Source organism: Orycteropus afer, unplaced genomic scaffold (genome assembly GCF_000298275.1).
Source record: "Orycteropus afer afer isolate SDZICR_OR568_19922 unplaced genomic scaffold, OryAfe1.0 scaffold00085, whole genome shotgun sequence".
Taxonomy (NCBI): Eukaryota; Metazoa; Chordata; class Mammalia; order Tubulidentata; family Orycteropodidae; genus Orycteropus; species Orycteropus afer.
Genome location: NW_006921672.1, coordinates 8858921 through 8873540, shown reverse-complemented (window position 1 = coordinate 8873540; position 14620 = coordinate 8858921). Strand labels below are relative to the sequence as shown.

Below are 14620 nucleotides of genomic sequence, written 5' to 3'. Positions count from 1 at the left end.
GATGCTGCAGCTTCAAAGCTGGAGATGCACAGACTGAGGCCCCAACTCCAGATGCAAACAGCACAGGTGCCAACCTGTCAGGAGCCAGTGAAATCAAGAGGCCTGGGGATGCTGCTGGAACTGGGGAGGGGGCTGAAACGGGAGGGGGCTCCCCAGAGGGTATCACACTGGGTGCACAGTCTCTAGGCTCCCTGTGACCTCCAAGGAAGTCACTTCCATCCAAGAGACCAGATCCCCTCCCACCTGTCACAGAGGTGTGGAAGAGAGAAGGAGGGGCTTTGGGGGTCTGCCAGGCATCCAGTCCTACCATGTGGATATAATTCGGAGGCTGGGGCTGGCACTGAGAGCCCACAGTGAACCCAGGACTGCAAAGTCAAGGGTGCCCCACTCCCAGCCCCTCAGAATGAAGTCTCAGTACAACCCCCAGTCAGGAATCTAGGCAATCAGAGCTATGGAATGTACTGGAGAGCTTTCTCCCTTCCCCCAACTGCAGGAGAATACCCCCCAGCCATGAAGTCAATAAATCAAATCCAGATGCAAACCCAACCCTTTGTAGTCCTTTTCCCTTACAGGGCAGGTGGGAGGATCACACAGTACCCCTCCCCAAATCTGCCTCTCTCCTCTCCACCCCTGCCTGATACCCTAGGAAATGTCCCAGCTCCACATACCAGCTACTCCCAGCTACAGTTCTGTCCCAACAGGGCTGCCCTTGGTGTCTCCCTCCCTTCAGAAGCCAGTTTGCCCACCAGAAGTCTAAGCAGACAGCAGAGATGTTGGAGATGGGGTGTTCCCTGGGGTGAATTTGCTGGTCCTCTGCAGTCTTCTTACTATGAAGGGTAGGTCAGGGGACCATACAGGACTCATCTCCCCAGATCTGGCCCCTTCTCTCCACCCCTGGTGCATCCCTTTTTTTTTTTTCCCCCATTTTATTGTGGTTTGGGTGAAATTTTACGCAGCAGCTTAGTTTCTCATCAACACTTTATATACGTTTTGCTTTGTGACATTAGTTGTGATCCCCTCAATGTAATAGCAGTCTTCCCACTTCCTCCCTGGGCTCCCCATTTCCATTCCTCCATGTTTCCTGCCCCTTCTTGCTTTCTGAACTTTGTTTTGGGGCAAATGCTGCCTTTTTGGTCTCCTGTGGTTAATTGTTCTGAGAAACACGTTCTTCACTTTATAGGCCTGTCTATTGTTTGGCTCTGGTAGCATAGTGGCTAAAGCACTTGACTGCTAACCAGAAGACTGGCGGTTCAAACCCACCAGCCACTCCTTGGAAGGAAGGTTGGGCAATCCTACTTCCGTAGGGATACTGCCTTGGAAACCCAAGGAGGGGTCGCTATGAGTCGGGGCCGACTCGACGGCACATAACAACAACAACAACGTTGTTTGGCTGAAAGGTGATCTCCAGGAGTGGGTTCAGTTCCAGGTTTGAAGGGTCTGAGGACCATAGTCTGGAGGTTCTGCCAGTTTCCATCAGACCAGTAAGTCTGGTCTTTTATATGATTTTGAATTTTGTTCCACATTTCTCTTCCACTCTGTCCAAGACTTTCTATTGTGATCCTGATCAAAGTGTTGGTAGCCGGGCACCATCTAGTTCTTCTGGTCTCAGGCTAGTGAAGGCTGTGGTTCATGTGGTCCCATTAGTCCTTTGGACTAATTGTCATCCCTGTCTCTTAATTGTAAATAAATCAACAAAACACAGTTGTCAAGATATTTTTCGGTTTTGTTCTGTTTTGTTAAAAAAAAAAGAAAGACATCATGTCCAACTGGAAGGTCTCTATGTCTCCTTCCATCCAATCAAGCCAGAAAATGTCCAGGGTGGGCAGGGAGATTGGGGAGGGAAGTGCGGGGGGAAGGAGGTATGGGAGGGAGGCACAGCCACGTGAAGGATAGAGTCATCCAGGTGACTCTGTGGCTGTGACCGCAAATGGGGTAGGGGGCAGGACCCCAGGCAAGCCCCCTCATCCCCCAGCTTTGTGGGGCCTCTACTCCATTAGGCACATTCAGTCTGATCTCACATTCTTCTCTCCAACCCTGACTTCTCAAAAGGATGACCCCCATCTCCCCAACCCTCTGCCCTGCAGGTTTTCTTCCAGCCCTCTTCCTTTCCCTTCCCCAGGGCCTCGTCCAGGCAACCAACCAGATGGCACTGTACCCTGACACAAAAGTGGGCTTGTTTCTGTAGGTCCTTCCCCCTGGAGAGACCTGGGGAAGAAGCCTTGGCTTTGGGAATGGGGCTGGCTGGGTCTCATGACCACTGAGCCATCTACCACCCTCACAGCCCCTACCCTCTGACTAGACTGAGGAGGAGCAATGGTCAAGGTACATGTCTACCCTTCTCTTCTGACTCTGGGAATAAGAGTTTTCTCCCATAGGCCTACACTCACCCTACAGGCACTGTCCCCACATACCAAACTCAGAGGAAATAAAAAAAGAGCCCCAGGACTGAAAACTAGAGCTGGCATGTAGTATGTGGTCAATAAACGTTTTCAGTAGGCTGGCTGGCTGAATTAATGAGTGCAGGATCAGTGTGGAAACATGACAGGGCTCCCCATTGCCACTTTTAGACCTCTCGAGTTACCTAAGCCCAAAGAGGACATCCCCTGGCTCTGGCTTACCCCAAGGACACACTCATGCCCATAAACACACACATGCACACACATACACATACCCCAAGGGAAATTTTTCTGGGCCAGACGCAGAGCCAGGACTCAAACCCAGGCTCTGGGTCAGTTCTGAAGCCTCCAGGGGATAGGGGTAGCAGGGGGCATTGAGCTCCCTGCCTCCTGGCAGGGCTCACTCGCGGAAGCTGTCAGCCAGCTGGTGGCAGTCCAGCTCCCCCTTCGGCTCCAGGCCCCCTGGAAGCTTTACCCCTGTCTTCCGGTCCACACACCAGCACTTGCCGCGCTGCCCATCCAGGGCTGGGTGGCACTGCCAAGACAAGGGTAGGGGTTAGTCCCCAGGCAGAAAAAGAGAGATCCTAAGCAGGTTTCCCCAATCCAGCCCAGTTTCCAAGGCAGATATTTGCTCCAAGGTAGGCTCTGAGGACTAAGGCTTCTTAAGTGTGGGTCCCATGAGCTTGCTAGAGTAGAGAGAACTTGACCAAGAAGGGTTGAGAGAGTTTCTGGAAGCAGGGCCCTGGGGAGGTTCTGTGCCCCAGCTAGAGGGGAGACTGGGTCCATGGGGTTTAAAGGTGCAACTGGATTTGAAAGGGTAAGGTTCAGGTCGGAGCTACTTCAAATGTGTGTTCTGATTGGGTTTGGGACTCTATGAATGGGATTATGGTTAAGAGCAAGATCCAAATTGAGGTTAAGGTTAGGATCAGAATAGGAGTTGCAGTTGAATAAAGAATTAGGACTAAAATTTGAGTTAGGGGAGGAGCAGCATCTAGGTCAGAAATAGAATTATAGTAAAGATTCAGGTCATGGTCAGAACAAATGACCTTGTTGGACTAAACTTTAGGTTTGGATTAGATGGGGGAGGGGGGTAAAGGTGAATTTCAGAATCAAAATTAGAGCTGGAACAAAGGTTGATCAAGGATCAGAATTGGTCTGGGGATAAAGTATCAAGTGTCAGAGTTTTCATTGGGACAAAAATTGGGACAAGTATAAAATTGGTGTTGAGATACAGGGTAGAGATGGGCTCAGCATTAGTTTTAGGGGGCCCTCTCTGTTCCTCTACTCATTGGACACTTCCTCATACTCTCCCCCCTCATATCATCATGGGACGTGCAGACCCAGAGGCAGGCTTTCCCCACCTAGCTAGCCCAGTGACAGCTCACTTTGTGGATTTGTCTGTAAGGCATGGAAGGGACAGTGTGTAGGACTGTGTCTACAAAGATCTAGAGAAGGATATCCGGCCTACAACTCCCCAGGCCACATCTTGGAAGGAGTGCCTCAGAACCCTGCCCAGATGTACATCCTTTCAAGTGGGCCTAACTCTGAAGGGCCAGAGACGGGGCTGAAGCAGGCCAATGCTGCTGAACGTCCCAGCCTCCTGCAGGCATGTCAGGGGATCCAGTATACCAAGGGTATGAGTGAGCAAGGACTTAGCTGCCTTCATGTCTTCTCCACAGCCCACTCCTTCTTCAGCTCCCACCCAAAGTGTTGGGTGTCTCCAGCTGTTGGGTCTGGCTTCACCTCCATCCATGCTGAACACCAGTTTAGGGGAAGGGGCAGGCCAAGGTTCCTCTCTGATTTCTTATGATTTAGCCTTTTCATTCCCAGATGAAACTTCAGAAATTCAGTGACAAGGGTGCACTACTCATAGGAATGGAATAGGTGTGTGAGAGAATAGGGTGTGGGAGCCAGACATTGGCAGAGGTGCTAAGGTCTACACCACAGATAGTGAGTCCAGAGGTGGTGGAAATAGCACTGCATGGGAAGGCACTGGATGAGGAGACTAGTTCTAGTCCCATTCCCACTATTAACTCACTCTGTGACTTTGGGCCAGACTTTCTCTCTTTTTGGGCCTCAGTATCCTTCTGAAAGTAGTGAGATAGACAAAATGACCCGAGGTTCTGTGGCCGGGGTAGGGCTATGAAGGGTTCAAGAGGTTAGGTTTGGATTTGGGGAGGCTCCCCCTTCCTGAGATCTCCATCCCAAACCATCTTGTAGAAAGGCCAGGAATGCCCCTGGAGCTGAGGTCAGGGCCAAGCCAGCAGGAGAGTAAGACCCACCTGCTTGGGGTGGAAGTTGCCGTTGCGGTCACAGTTGGGGATGGGGATGATGTAGAGGTCCTCATGGGTGCGGCTCTGTGAGGCAGCCAGCCGCTCCAGAGCCCGGTGCAGCTCACTCTGGCAGGAGCCCTGGGGCTTGGGGACAGGATGAAACTGCTCAGTAGAAGGGAGAGAGGTGGAAGGACCCGTCCTGGGACTCAGAACTAAATGGGGGCTGAGGGTCCTGAAAGGAGGGACAAGGCCTAGAGGCTGGGTAGGACCCATGAGATGAAAGGAGAGGCTTGGATTCAGGTAACGCTAATAGGAAGGGCAAAGAGATATTGAAGAGAGGGTCTTGAGCCAAAGAGCTTCCAAAAGGAGAGGCATGAAGTGATAGGACCTTGTGGGAAAAGAAAGAAGGGGTCAAGAGAAACCCATGGGGAAAGACAGCGAGGGGGCAATTTCTAAGCCAGACAGATAGACAAAATAATACAATTAACAACTTGTAAGATCCAGGCATAGATGCCTCAGAACCACCCAATAGAAAGGACATTAGCCAGACCCTGGAGCAGGTTCCCAGAGCCCCTGCTATCATCAGCATTAACCTTGAGTTACTGGGAATATCTAGGATGGGGGGATTAAGAGAAGAGCTGAGACATTTTAAGAATCCTAACTAACTGGAGCACACATTTACTTAGTAAATGATGTGTTGCCCAATTGCAAATTGTCTATTATATCTGCATAGAAATTTAAAAAGAGAGAGAAAGAGGAGGCAAGGAACAAACAGCAGGGGGCTTGGGGCAAGAGAAATTCGCCAACCAGGTAAATATTTCAGTATTTAACAGTTTGTTCAGCTATACCCATGTGATTACTGATGAGCAAGGAAGAAATTCCAAGGAAAGGAATGAAGGCTCTCTCTGGGTGCTGATGATACACACACTGTGGATCTTACACACAGTAGGCATCCAAAGAATGTTTGCTGAATGAACAACATCTGAACCTGGTGAGGTGTGGGGGAGTGTGTGAGTGCATGTGTGTGTGTGTGTGCCTGCCTATGTGCACACACACTCATGGGGCAGAGGTCCTCACCACAGGCCGGACGTCCTCCCGGGGAGCCCCGATGATTTTCATCTTGCCCACATTGGTGCTCCGGTCTCGCATTTTGGCGAAGTGCTTCTGCAAGCACCTGCGGTCATGGGCACTGCAGGGGCTGAAGCTGTTGTTGGGGTGGTCACCCTCATCCTTGTCTGTAGTCAGGCCAAGATGGGAAGAGGTCAGTACTGGGAAGGCACAAAGCATTATACCAACATCCAGACTCCTGTGATCATGGGGAAACTATAGCTTAGCACTAGAGAAGAACAGGGGGCACCTGAGGGGAACAATGAAAGCAGCCATCATCTCCTCCCCGCTCCCCCCAGGAGAGTATTTCTCTTGAAGTCCTTGACTCGTCCCTCACCCGACCCAGTCCAGCCCTCAGATGAGTCACCGGCTACAGCTGCCCAGTCAGCAGAATGGTCCCTTGGGCCCCGCAGGGAGGTCGAAGGCAGGCAGGGTGGCTCCCCCACTGGATCTCAGATCTCGTCCCTCCCTCCATCTCGTCCTCCCACCATGCCCCTCTCTGTCTGCTTTCTCTTCCTGTCTCCTCTCTGCTCTTTTCAGCATCTGGCTGAGCCACCCAGGGTATCCCCAGAACTATCAGCCCTGTTGACCCTTTCCAAATGGCCAGAATCAGAGTTTCCATGAGTGATGTGAAATCTGGCCCAAAGGCCCTCCCCATTGGCTGGGTGGGAGAGAAGTAGTGGGAGTGGGTGTGTATGCCTGCATGTGAAAGTGCATGTGTAACACACCCCATGTGGCCGCAGGACTAAAACACACTCACACAGCCCTTCAGTGCCTCCCTCAAGTCTTCCCTCCATAGACTTCAGACCCCACCCAAAGTCCATGTCTGTTGCTCAGAGTGAGGAGGTAGTAGGGGTGGTAAGGATGGACCCTCACTCCTCCCTGGGATCTCCTGAAGGCGCTATCAGAACTAAAAAAAAAATCCAGAAGTCCCAGAACTGTAACCACCACTCCTCCCTCCAGGCAGCTAAAACCAGAATATAGGGCTGAGTTGGAGAAAGAGGTTGGAACACCTCTCCACAGATCAGAGCCACCTCTGAAATGCTCGGTCTTGGCAGCTTGCTGCCGGCCTGAGTGCAAGCCTCCTGCCAACAATCCAGATGTTGGCAGCCAGACAGAAGGTTACATCTGGTTTGCGTCAGGATTTTTTTCCTGAGGAGTTAGCAGGTTCCTCCACGCGTGGCAATGGTCCCAGAGCCGCCTCTGGGTCAAATGGTGTTTTTCCGCCTAGCCAAAGCTAGGAGGTTACTTCTCTTTTTATTCTCCTGGTTTTGAGGATGTGGAGGAAGTATGCAGATCAAGAGAAATGAGGCAAGGAGGAATCTAGACCCTCAGAAAGTTTTTGTCACATCATGGGTTATTTATAAAATTGAGTCATCAAGAATGAGAAGGTTCTGTCACTGGTGGAGGACCAGCTTAGAAAGAGGAATCAAAGGGAAGGAATAAATGGAGCAGATAGATATAATCATTCCTCCTGGATATTTAGCATCTCAAAAAGGTCAGTCCACAAGGAGGACTCTAGTCCACAGAAGACGTCAGGTTCCTGAGGGTCAATCAAGGAGAAGACACTATAGCAAGATCTCTCAACCAATGTGGGTGGCAAAAGAAGGGGCAGATAACCTTCACAAGATCAGGATGGTCCCAACTGGACCAAGAAGGACCCTGGGCCTTCAGTCAGGAACCACAGAAAAGATCTGGGATTCAGACTCTTCCCTGAAGACCCTTCTAAGGAGCTTCTTTAGCCAAAAAGACCCAGGCTGATCACTGACTTCCCCATTCCTCCAATTTGCATAAAGCCATTGAGGCTTGAGGATCAGTTAGTGCTTCAGAGGTGTTGGCTGGGGGAGGGGAAGAAAGGGGAAATGGAAACCTAAAAGAATTAGGACCTAATCTTGGAATGACACAGGTTGAGCCAAGATGTGAACAAAAGTCCCGCCATTTCACCTGGAGAGGGCTGAGGAGACCCCTGGGGGACTTTTTGCCATAGCCCAGAAACTAACTCCAGGGCAGCATCCTTCGAACCTAGAGAGCTTTTGCTGTTTCCTTGCTGTGAGTCTGCTTTCCTTTAATAATCATAAAGGAGAACACTGCACTCGTGAACTTGTTCTTCTTAGCAAATGGGCAGAACGTTCTAGGGTTCGAGGAATAAGGAATAGTTTTCTAGGGAATAGGGGTGTCTCAGGAGTTAAAGGGCCCCCTCTCAGAGATTCGGAGCATCACAGGGATAGCCAGGCCTCAGGAATCTAATGGATCTGGAGTCGAAGCTTACCTACAACTATGTTTTCCAATGTTGCCTGCCTGAGTGCAAAACCTCCAGGAACTATCAGTGGATATTTTAGATGTTTATTCCCTTAGTTAGGAGCTCTGGTAGCATAGTGCCTAAGGCACTGGACTGCTAACCAGAAGGCTGGCGGTTCAAACCCACCAGCCACTCCTCGGAAGGAAGGTTGGGCATTCCTACTTCCATAATGATACTGCTTCGGAAACGCAAGGAGAGGTCGCTATGAGTCGGGGCCGACTCAATGGCAAATAACGACAACAACAACATTCCCTTAGTTACTATTAAGGAGCTCTGGTGGTACAGTGCCTAAGGCATATGACTCCTAACCAGAAGGTTGGTGGTTCAAACCCACCAACTGCTCCACAGCAGGAAGATGAGGCAATCTATTTCCTTAAAGATTTACAGCCTTGGAAACCCAATGGGGGTTGCTATGAGTCACCATCAACTCCATGACAGTGGGTTTAGTTACTATTTGTTGTTAGCTGCTGTCAAGCCACCAATCCGTGGTGACCTCAAACACAATGAGGTTGGACCATTGTGATTGACAGCATTTACACTGGCTGATTTTTTGAAACAGATCACCAAGTCTTTCTTCCTAATCTCTCTAACTGAGGGTTTCTAAAGAGAAAAACTGGGTTCACTTCCTGAAATCTGGGGCTGTGTGGGGCGTAGGGTGAGCCTGGAAGCATAGCTTCCATGTTCTCATGTTGGTGTCATCCTATGTCATATCTACCCAGTTCTCTCAGCTGCATCAAGGCAATTCCAACACATGATGACCCTATGTGTGTCAGAGTAGAACTCCATAGGGGTTTGGGTGATCTGGGAAAGGCTAAATAGGTACCCTGTCTGGCCTCTCTCTTCTCGGTTTCCTCCGTGCTTGGCCCACTTATCCCCAGCTCATGTCTAAGCTTAGAGTAGAAAACATCAGCTAGAGAGAATAGACTCCTTACTTACTCTCATGAGGACACAGATGCACAGAGTAAATCCCTATCAGCCCATTCAGACAGGCTGGGACTCCAGAATCACAAATGTATACAAACAAGCACGTGTCCAGACACACATTCATCTATTTGTGCACACCCTCGTGCCCTCAGGCATTCTGACCCTGCCCTGGTCAGACACAAGACCCGAGGTAGGGCTCAATGACTTTGCCAGTCTCCCTGTACCATGGTTTGTTGACTTTCCATTTAATCTGTAACTTTTCCTTGCTCAGCCTTACTTGACTGGCAGACTGAGGATTCACCTCAGGACCCACCCATTAGGGTGAATGGGTTAGGGACAGTGAGGGTCGTAGCCTTGGGTCCCCTGAAAATATTAACCTTCCCGGCTCCAAAGCTGGCTCTTCCCTTCTCCCACAGGAGTTCCAGCCAGCTGGTGCTGCTCACTAGGTAATGCCCTCTGGAAAAATCCCAACCACTGGGGGCTCTCACAGCAAGAGTTAGAGTTGGCGATGTCCTCCTGAAAGGTCCGACCTCTGAAAAGCTTGTTTGGCAAGCCAAGGTAGACCAGGTCTTTTTCTCCAGCCCTCTGCTTGGACCTAGGCCAACCAACAGCCACCCACCAGGGAAACCTTGGTGTCTGCTCCAACAACAGAAGAAGGGAAGGAGCCCAAAGAGAGAAGAGTTTCACAGCCTTGGTACTACAGGTTGCAAAGTTCCTGGTTAAAGCTGGAAAATTTCCTCTTTCCTGCTGCCTAATTTCACCCCCATGATTCCTCCTCAACCCTAGACCCTGCTCCCCAGAAAACACCCAGGGTGAGGCTGTGAGCTGGGTGGGCCCAGCCACCCAGACACAGATGTTTCAGCCACAATGTAAAGGGCCACCCACCTGCCCAGCAGAAAAGGCCTTTTCCTTTTTCTCTGAACTCTGGCTGGAGAAGCCAAAACTACTCATGCTGAGTGTCGTCCGCTTCACTGAAATACCATGTTTCTGGCTTCAAACTAAGGAGTCAGATAAGGAAAAATGGCCTATCTTCCCCATGCTTACAGCAGCAAAAGGCACCAACACGCACCCACCTCTCCCAGTACCACTGAACGTCCCACTATCCTCATCATTGCTCCGTTTATTGAGTTCTTGCTCCAAGCCAGACACACTAACCCTGAGAGGCAGGTCCTGTTATCATCCCATTTTACAGATGAGGAAACTGAAGTGGACCGGATGGAGGAGGAGGCAAGACTTCTCTCTGCAGTGTCTATGTCTTTAAGAGAAATACTCTTTATACCCAAGGCATCAGTAATTCTGGCTTTGCCAACACTAAGGGAAAAAACATTAACCTCCTTCTCCCATCCCCCAAGGCAGAGAATTTCTGGGAAGGCCCTGTTCCCATGACATGACTGGATTCCCAGTACTGAAGTAGAGGAGACAATATTTGCTGCACTGACTAAAAATTAACCCAGCCTGTATGCTCCCTAACCCTGTCCCTGAAGGACCCAGATCACAGTTACCAACTCCCTAGTCCAAGTGCCGTATCCACTACCCTCAGATTCCATGAGTCGAGGATCAGCACCACTGATGATGCAGAATTTGTGGAATTCTGACGAACATGTTCCACCCCCCTCACCTCCGGTGACCTCAGCTGTGTTAATCCACAACCTGGCTGGCTGGCTCAGGAAGTTGGGGGCAGGAGGGCCAGTCGAAGTGGGTGTCAGCTGGAGAGGGAGGAGAGAAACCTGCCTCTGGGGCAAATAGGATGCAGCTGGACCATACTGGGCCAAAGAAGGTGATGCACTAAGTAGCCACCTTCCTTCCCCAAAACCACCTGCTGAAGCTTAGCCTCAAGAAGATAAGGCAGAAAGAAAAGATTGATACTCTTGGCAAACCATTCCCCAGGCAGGAGGGCCTAAGCCTTGGATCTAGGAGGGACAGCAGCCCATTCACAGTGTAAAGCTGAAGTAGGGATGGGGCAGAGTTCCTGCAATCTTGTCCTACCAGAGACCTTGCAGGGCTGCTGCACAACCTTTCACATGTATGAAAGGGGTACTTCTGTAATGACTAGAAGATGAAAGGACATGGGCAGAGCTTGCTAAGTAGGTACCTAGTTCCTCCAGATTCCTCCAGACTTCCCCTTTCCCCCCTCCAGATATCTGCATCCACTGCATGGGTGGAGGACAAGACAAGGAAGGAAAGGGGAGATGTTAGGGACCTGGGCTCTGTGACCAAAGAGGACCAAAAGCCACCCTATTCCTAAGTTCGCATCAGTTCACAGGGCAATCACAAACTATTGGTGTCATGCCCTCCAAAAACCCTATGGAATCACATATTCCTCCACTACAGGATGGGGCACTCCTACCTAGCCAGGGAAGAAAGGGTGCCCAAGACCTTCTGAAGGCTCCTCTGACCCAGGTTCAAGTTGGTGAGAGAGAAGGAGGCTACCAGCCATCTTTATCTGGTGCCAAACACCCACTGGCCAGTGGGGGAAGGAGATAAAAAAGGGAAAGTGGCCCGTTAAACTCAGTGAGTTCAGCCCTCACCGTCAGCCTGGTCTGGTACCAATGGCCTTCCTTTCCCACTGACAATGGTATTTCTGCCCCAGGATACTTACTCTCTCAAGAACCCCCCACCCCAGATGTGCTGGGTGCCAGGCTGGCATTTCCCTAGAATGTTTTCCGCTGACCCATCTCTCCCTGCCCAGGGGCAGGAAGGGCAGAGAGGCCCAGGGCCCAGACCCCTGGGGTCCACCTCCTTCCTGTTTTCCCTGCATCCTGCTCTCCTCCAGCTAACAAGCTGCAGAGGATTGAGGAAGTGGAGCGGTCTGGGACCCAAGGCAGGAAGCTCGGGCCAGAGTCCCAGTATCCGGACTGCAACAATGGAAGCTTCAGACACCAGGAAAAGAGACAGACAGACACAGAGGCCCAGAGAGAGCGAAACAGTCAGAGCGAGAACAAGAAACAGAGGCAGAGATACAGAGGAGCAGAAAGTCAGAGGGAGTCTGAAAGTAACAAAGACAGAAACAAAGAGAAACAGTGACAGAGACACAGAGAGAAAGAGACTAAAAGAAAAGTGAGGGGAGCAGGGCAACAGAAACAGAAACACAGAATAAGATGGAGAAAGAGAAACAAAATGGGCAGAAGGTATTGAGGGAAAGAGAGGTCAAGACTGTTAGTGAAACTAGAGGTTGAGAGACAAAACAGAAAAGAATAAGAGAAAAAAGGAAAAAGACTAAGATTGTAAAGAGAAACTAAGAGGCTCGCTGAAAAATGGAAAAAGAGAAAGTGTAACAATGAGATTAGGGCAAAGGGCCTTCTAAAGCCTGTCTCTCTCTCTCTGTCTCTCTCTGTCTTTCAAGCTGTCTCCCATCATCTCTATTCGCTATCCCACATCAGTTAGCTTTTTGCAGCTCTGGGCTGGGAACCAAGACTAGCTTCTCTTCTGCCATCCAGAATGGCACCTGCCAGGAGAAAGGAGGGGAGTGCCTGTATACCAGGGCAGGCAGAGGTGTCCAGGCCTGGCAGAGAGACCCCTGTCTTCCTGTTACCTTTAAAATAGCTAGACGAGCTGGCATGGAGCACTGGGGAAGGGCAACTCTGACTGAGCCTCTAATTTGCACAGCCCACTCCATCATCACCACCTCCAATGTCAAAGGTTAAGCCACAGCTCCTCAAGCCCCTGAGGTTTCACCTGTACTCAGGGTGAGGGGAGGTCCCCAGATTGGGAACAGAAGGCTGCCCCTACCCTGTCATCCCTGCCCTCCAATTATCTTGCCCCAGCCCTCTGACTTGCAGGCAACTGGCTGGACCAGGTCACTGAATTCACCACTCTGGCACCAGCACGGAGGCCTACCATTGACACTAGGCTTCTCATATAAGCATCCCTGGGAGGTTTGAAATGAAGGGATGGGATAGAGTCCCCCATGAGGGTGGCAACAGGCTGCTAGGGATTCATAGTAGTTTCCTTGGCTGAGCCTGTCCCATGCCACTCGGCCTTTGCCACGTACCTGCCTTCTCCTCAATTAACAAGGGGTTTTAAAGGGCCTTCCAGGCCAGCGGGAATAATGAAGAGGCTGCTGGATGGGGCGTACACTAGGGTGGGCATAGGTGGGCCAGGGGGCCCCTTACCGGAGGGCTGCAGGCTTTCCTGGATGGCCTCGATCTCCGCCAGCTCCATGCACACGCCTTGCCCATGCATGAGCGTGTGCAGGGGTTTCTCCACCCCTCGGGGCGGGTAGCAGCGCAGGCCGGAGCCGCAGCGGGGAGTGTACACCCCGCAGGGCATCCCCTTGCCCAGGGCGCAAGTGGCGCAACAGCCGCAACCCGGCTCCCGCACCAGCTCCTCGCAGCCCACGGGGGGGCGGCAGCGCGCCAGCTTCTCCTCGGAGCAGGGCGGGCAGTGGATGGCTTCGTCGCCCAGACTCGGCCCGGGCCCGGCGGCCAGCAGCAGCACGGCCACGAGGCAGAGGGGCAGCATGGCCCGGCGAGGACGGGGCGCGGGCGCGGGGCGCGGGCAGGGTGTGCAGGAGCTCGGGCTGGCGGCACGGGGCACACGGCGGCAGCGCCCGGCGCGCCTGGAGGACCCGACCCGGAGGGCGCGGGGAGACGGGGCGGCGCGGCTGGTGGATAGGCACGGAGCTAGGGAAGTTAGCAAGCGGGCCGGAGGGTAGCGAGCCTGGCCGCCGAGGCGCTGCGCCGCATCCTCGGCCCGGCCCAGGCGGCGGGCGGCGGGGGGCAAGGGACTGAGCGGCTGCCCGAGACCTGCTCCCCCCCGGACTTTATACCGGCCCCTGGCCACACCCCCAGCGCCTTCCCAGAGGTGGGGTAGCCGGAGCAAGCGAGGGGGAGAGGGAGAGGCGGCCGTTAGGGGGAGGGGGCGCTGTCCGAGTCCCCGCCGCCGCCGCCGCCGCCGCCGCCGCCGCCGCCGCCGCCGCTTCATCTGAAAGTCCTTTTCTGCCCAAGAAGGAAGCGGCGCAGTTTGCAAGCCGTGTCAGGCGCTGAAAGCCGCTCTTTACCAAAGCCCGGGAGGGAAAGGAAGGAAGAGAGAGGGAAGCGAGGGAGCTGCTCCCTGGCCCCCTCCTCCGTCATTGGGGGATTCTTCTCCAGCCCCGTCAAGCCATCCGCAGTACCCCCCCACTGAGAACGGGACCTAGTCCTGTCTCCCTGAACCGACTCATTACCACCCTCCACCTTACCCGGTGCTTTCAGGCTCAACCCCTGGAGGCCAAGTGGGGTAAGGAGAGGAAAAGGATACAGGCCCATAAGGAGGGCCACTGAAGGGCCTGGTGACCTAAAACGTTAATAGACATAGTTGTACTTCTCCATTTCTTCACACCTGCTCCCCCCTCAACCCCGCCCCTTAACGTCCCCAGGTCTCACTTAGGTCCTGGTCCACCCTGTCTTCCCCAGGATGGAATGGACCTCAGTCCCAGGGAGGGAGGTCTCAAGCTCCTTCGTCCTTCCTGGGTGTTCCTTCTACTGCCTAAACCCATTCCTGTAGGGAGATTGGTTCTGGGAGCTTGCCATTCAGCGTACAAGTTGTGCAGTGCACAACTCCAGGGGGCACCATTCCTCTTGTAATTCTTGTTGTTGTTGTTGTTATGTAGTTTTTGTAGGTGTATGTATATAATTGCTGTT

At 52.3% G+C, this 14620-nt stretch overlaps 1 protein-coding gene across 1 annotated transcript; it reads right to left on the bottom strand.

Moving 5' to 3' along the window:
* Positions 1 to 2796: 2796 nt before the first annotated feature.
* On the bottom strand, positions 2797 to 13460 carry IGFBP4 (insulin like growth factor binding protein 4). The gene is made up of 4 exons (XM_007942076.2): positions 13112 to 13460; positions 5747 to 5904; positions 4679 to 4813; positions 2797 to 2931 (listed from the first exon to the last, which is right to left on the bottom strand). The coding sequence occupies exons 1-4, from the start codon at positions 13458 to 13460 to the stop codon at positions 2797 to 2799; spliced, it is 777 nt and encodes a 258-aa protein (XP_007940267.1).
* Between the last annotated feature and the right edge of the window lie 1160 nt (positions 13461 to 14620).

Coding starts and splice junctions, on each gene's coding strand:
- IGFBP4 (XM_007942076.2), bottom strand. CDS start 13,460: ATGCTGCCCCTCTGCCTCGTGGCCGTGCTGCTGCTGGCCGCCGGGCCC. Junction 5,905..13,111: donor GGAAAGCCTGCAGCCCTCCG/GTAAGGGGCCCC, acceptor GCCTGACTACAG/ACAAGGATGAGGGTGACCAC. Junction 4,814..5,746: donor GGGAGGACGTCCGGCCTGTG/GTGAGGACCTCT, acceptor CCTGTCCCCAAG/CCCCAGGGCTCCTGCCAGAG.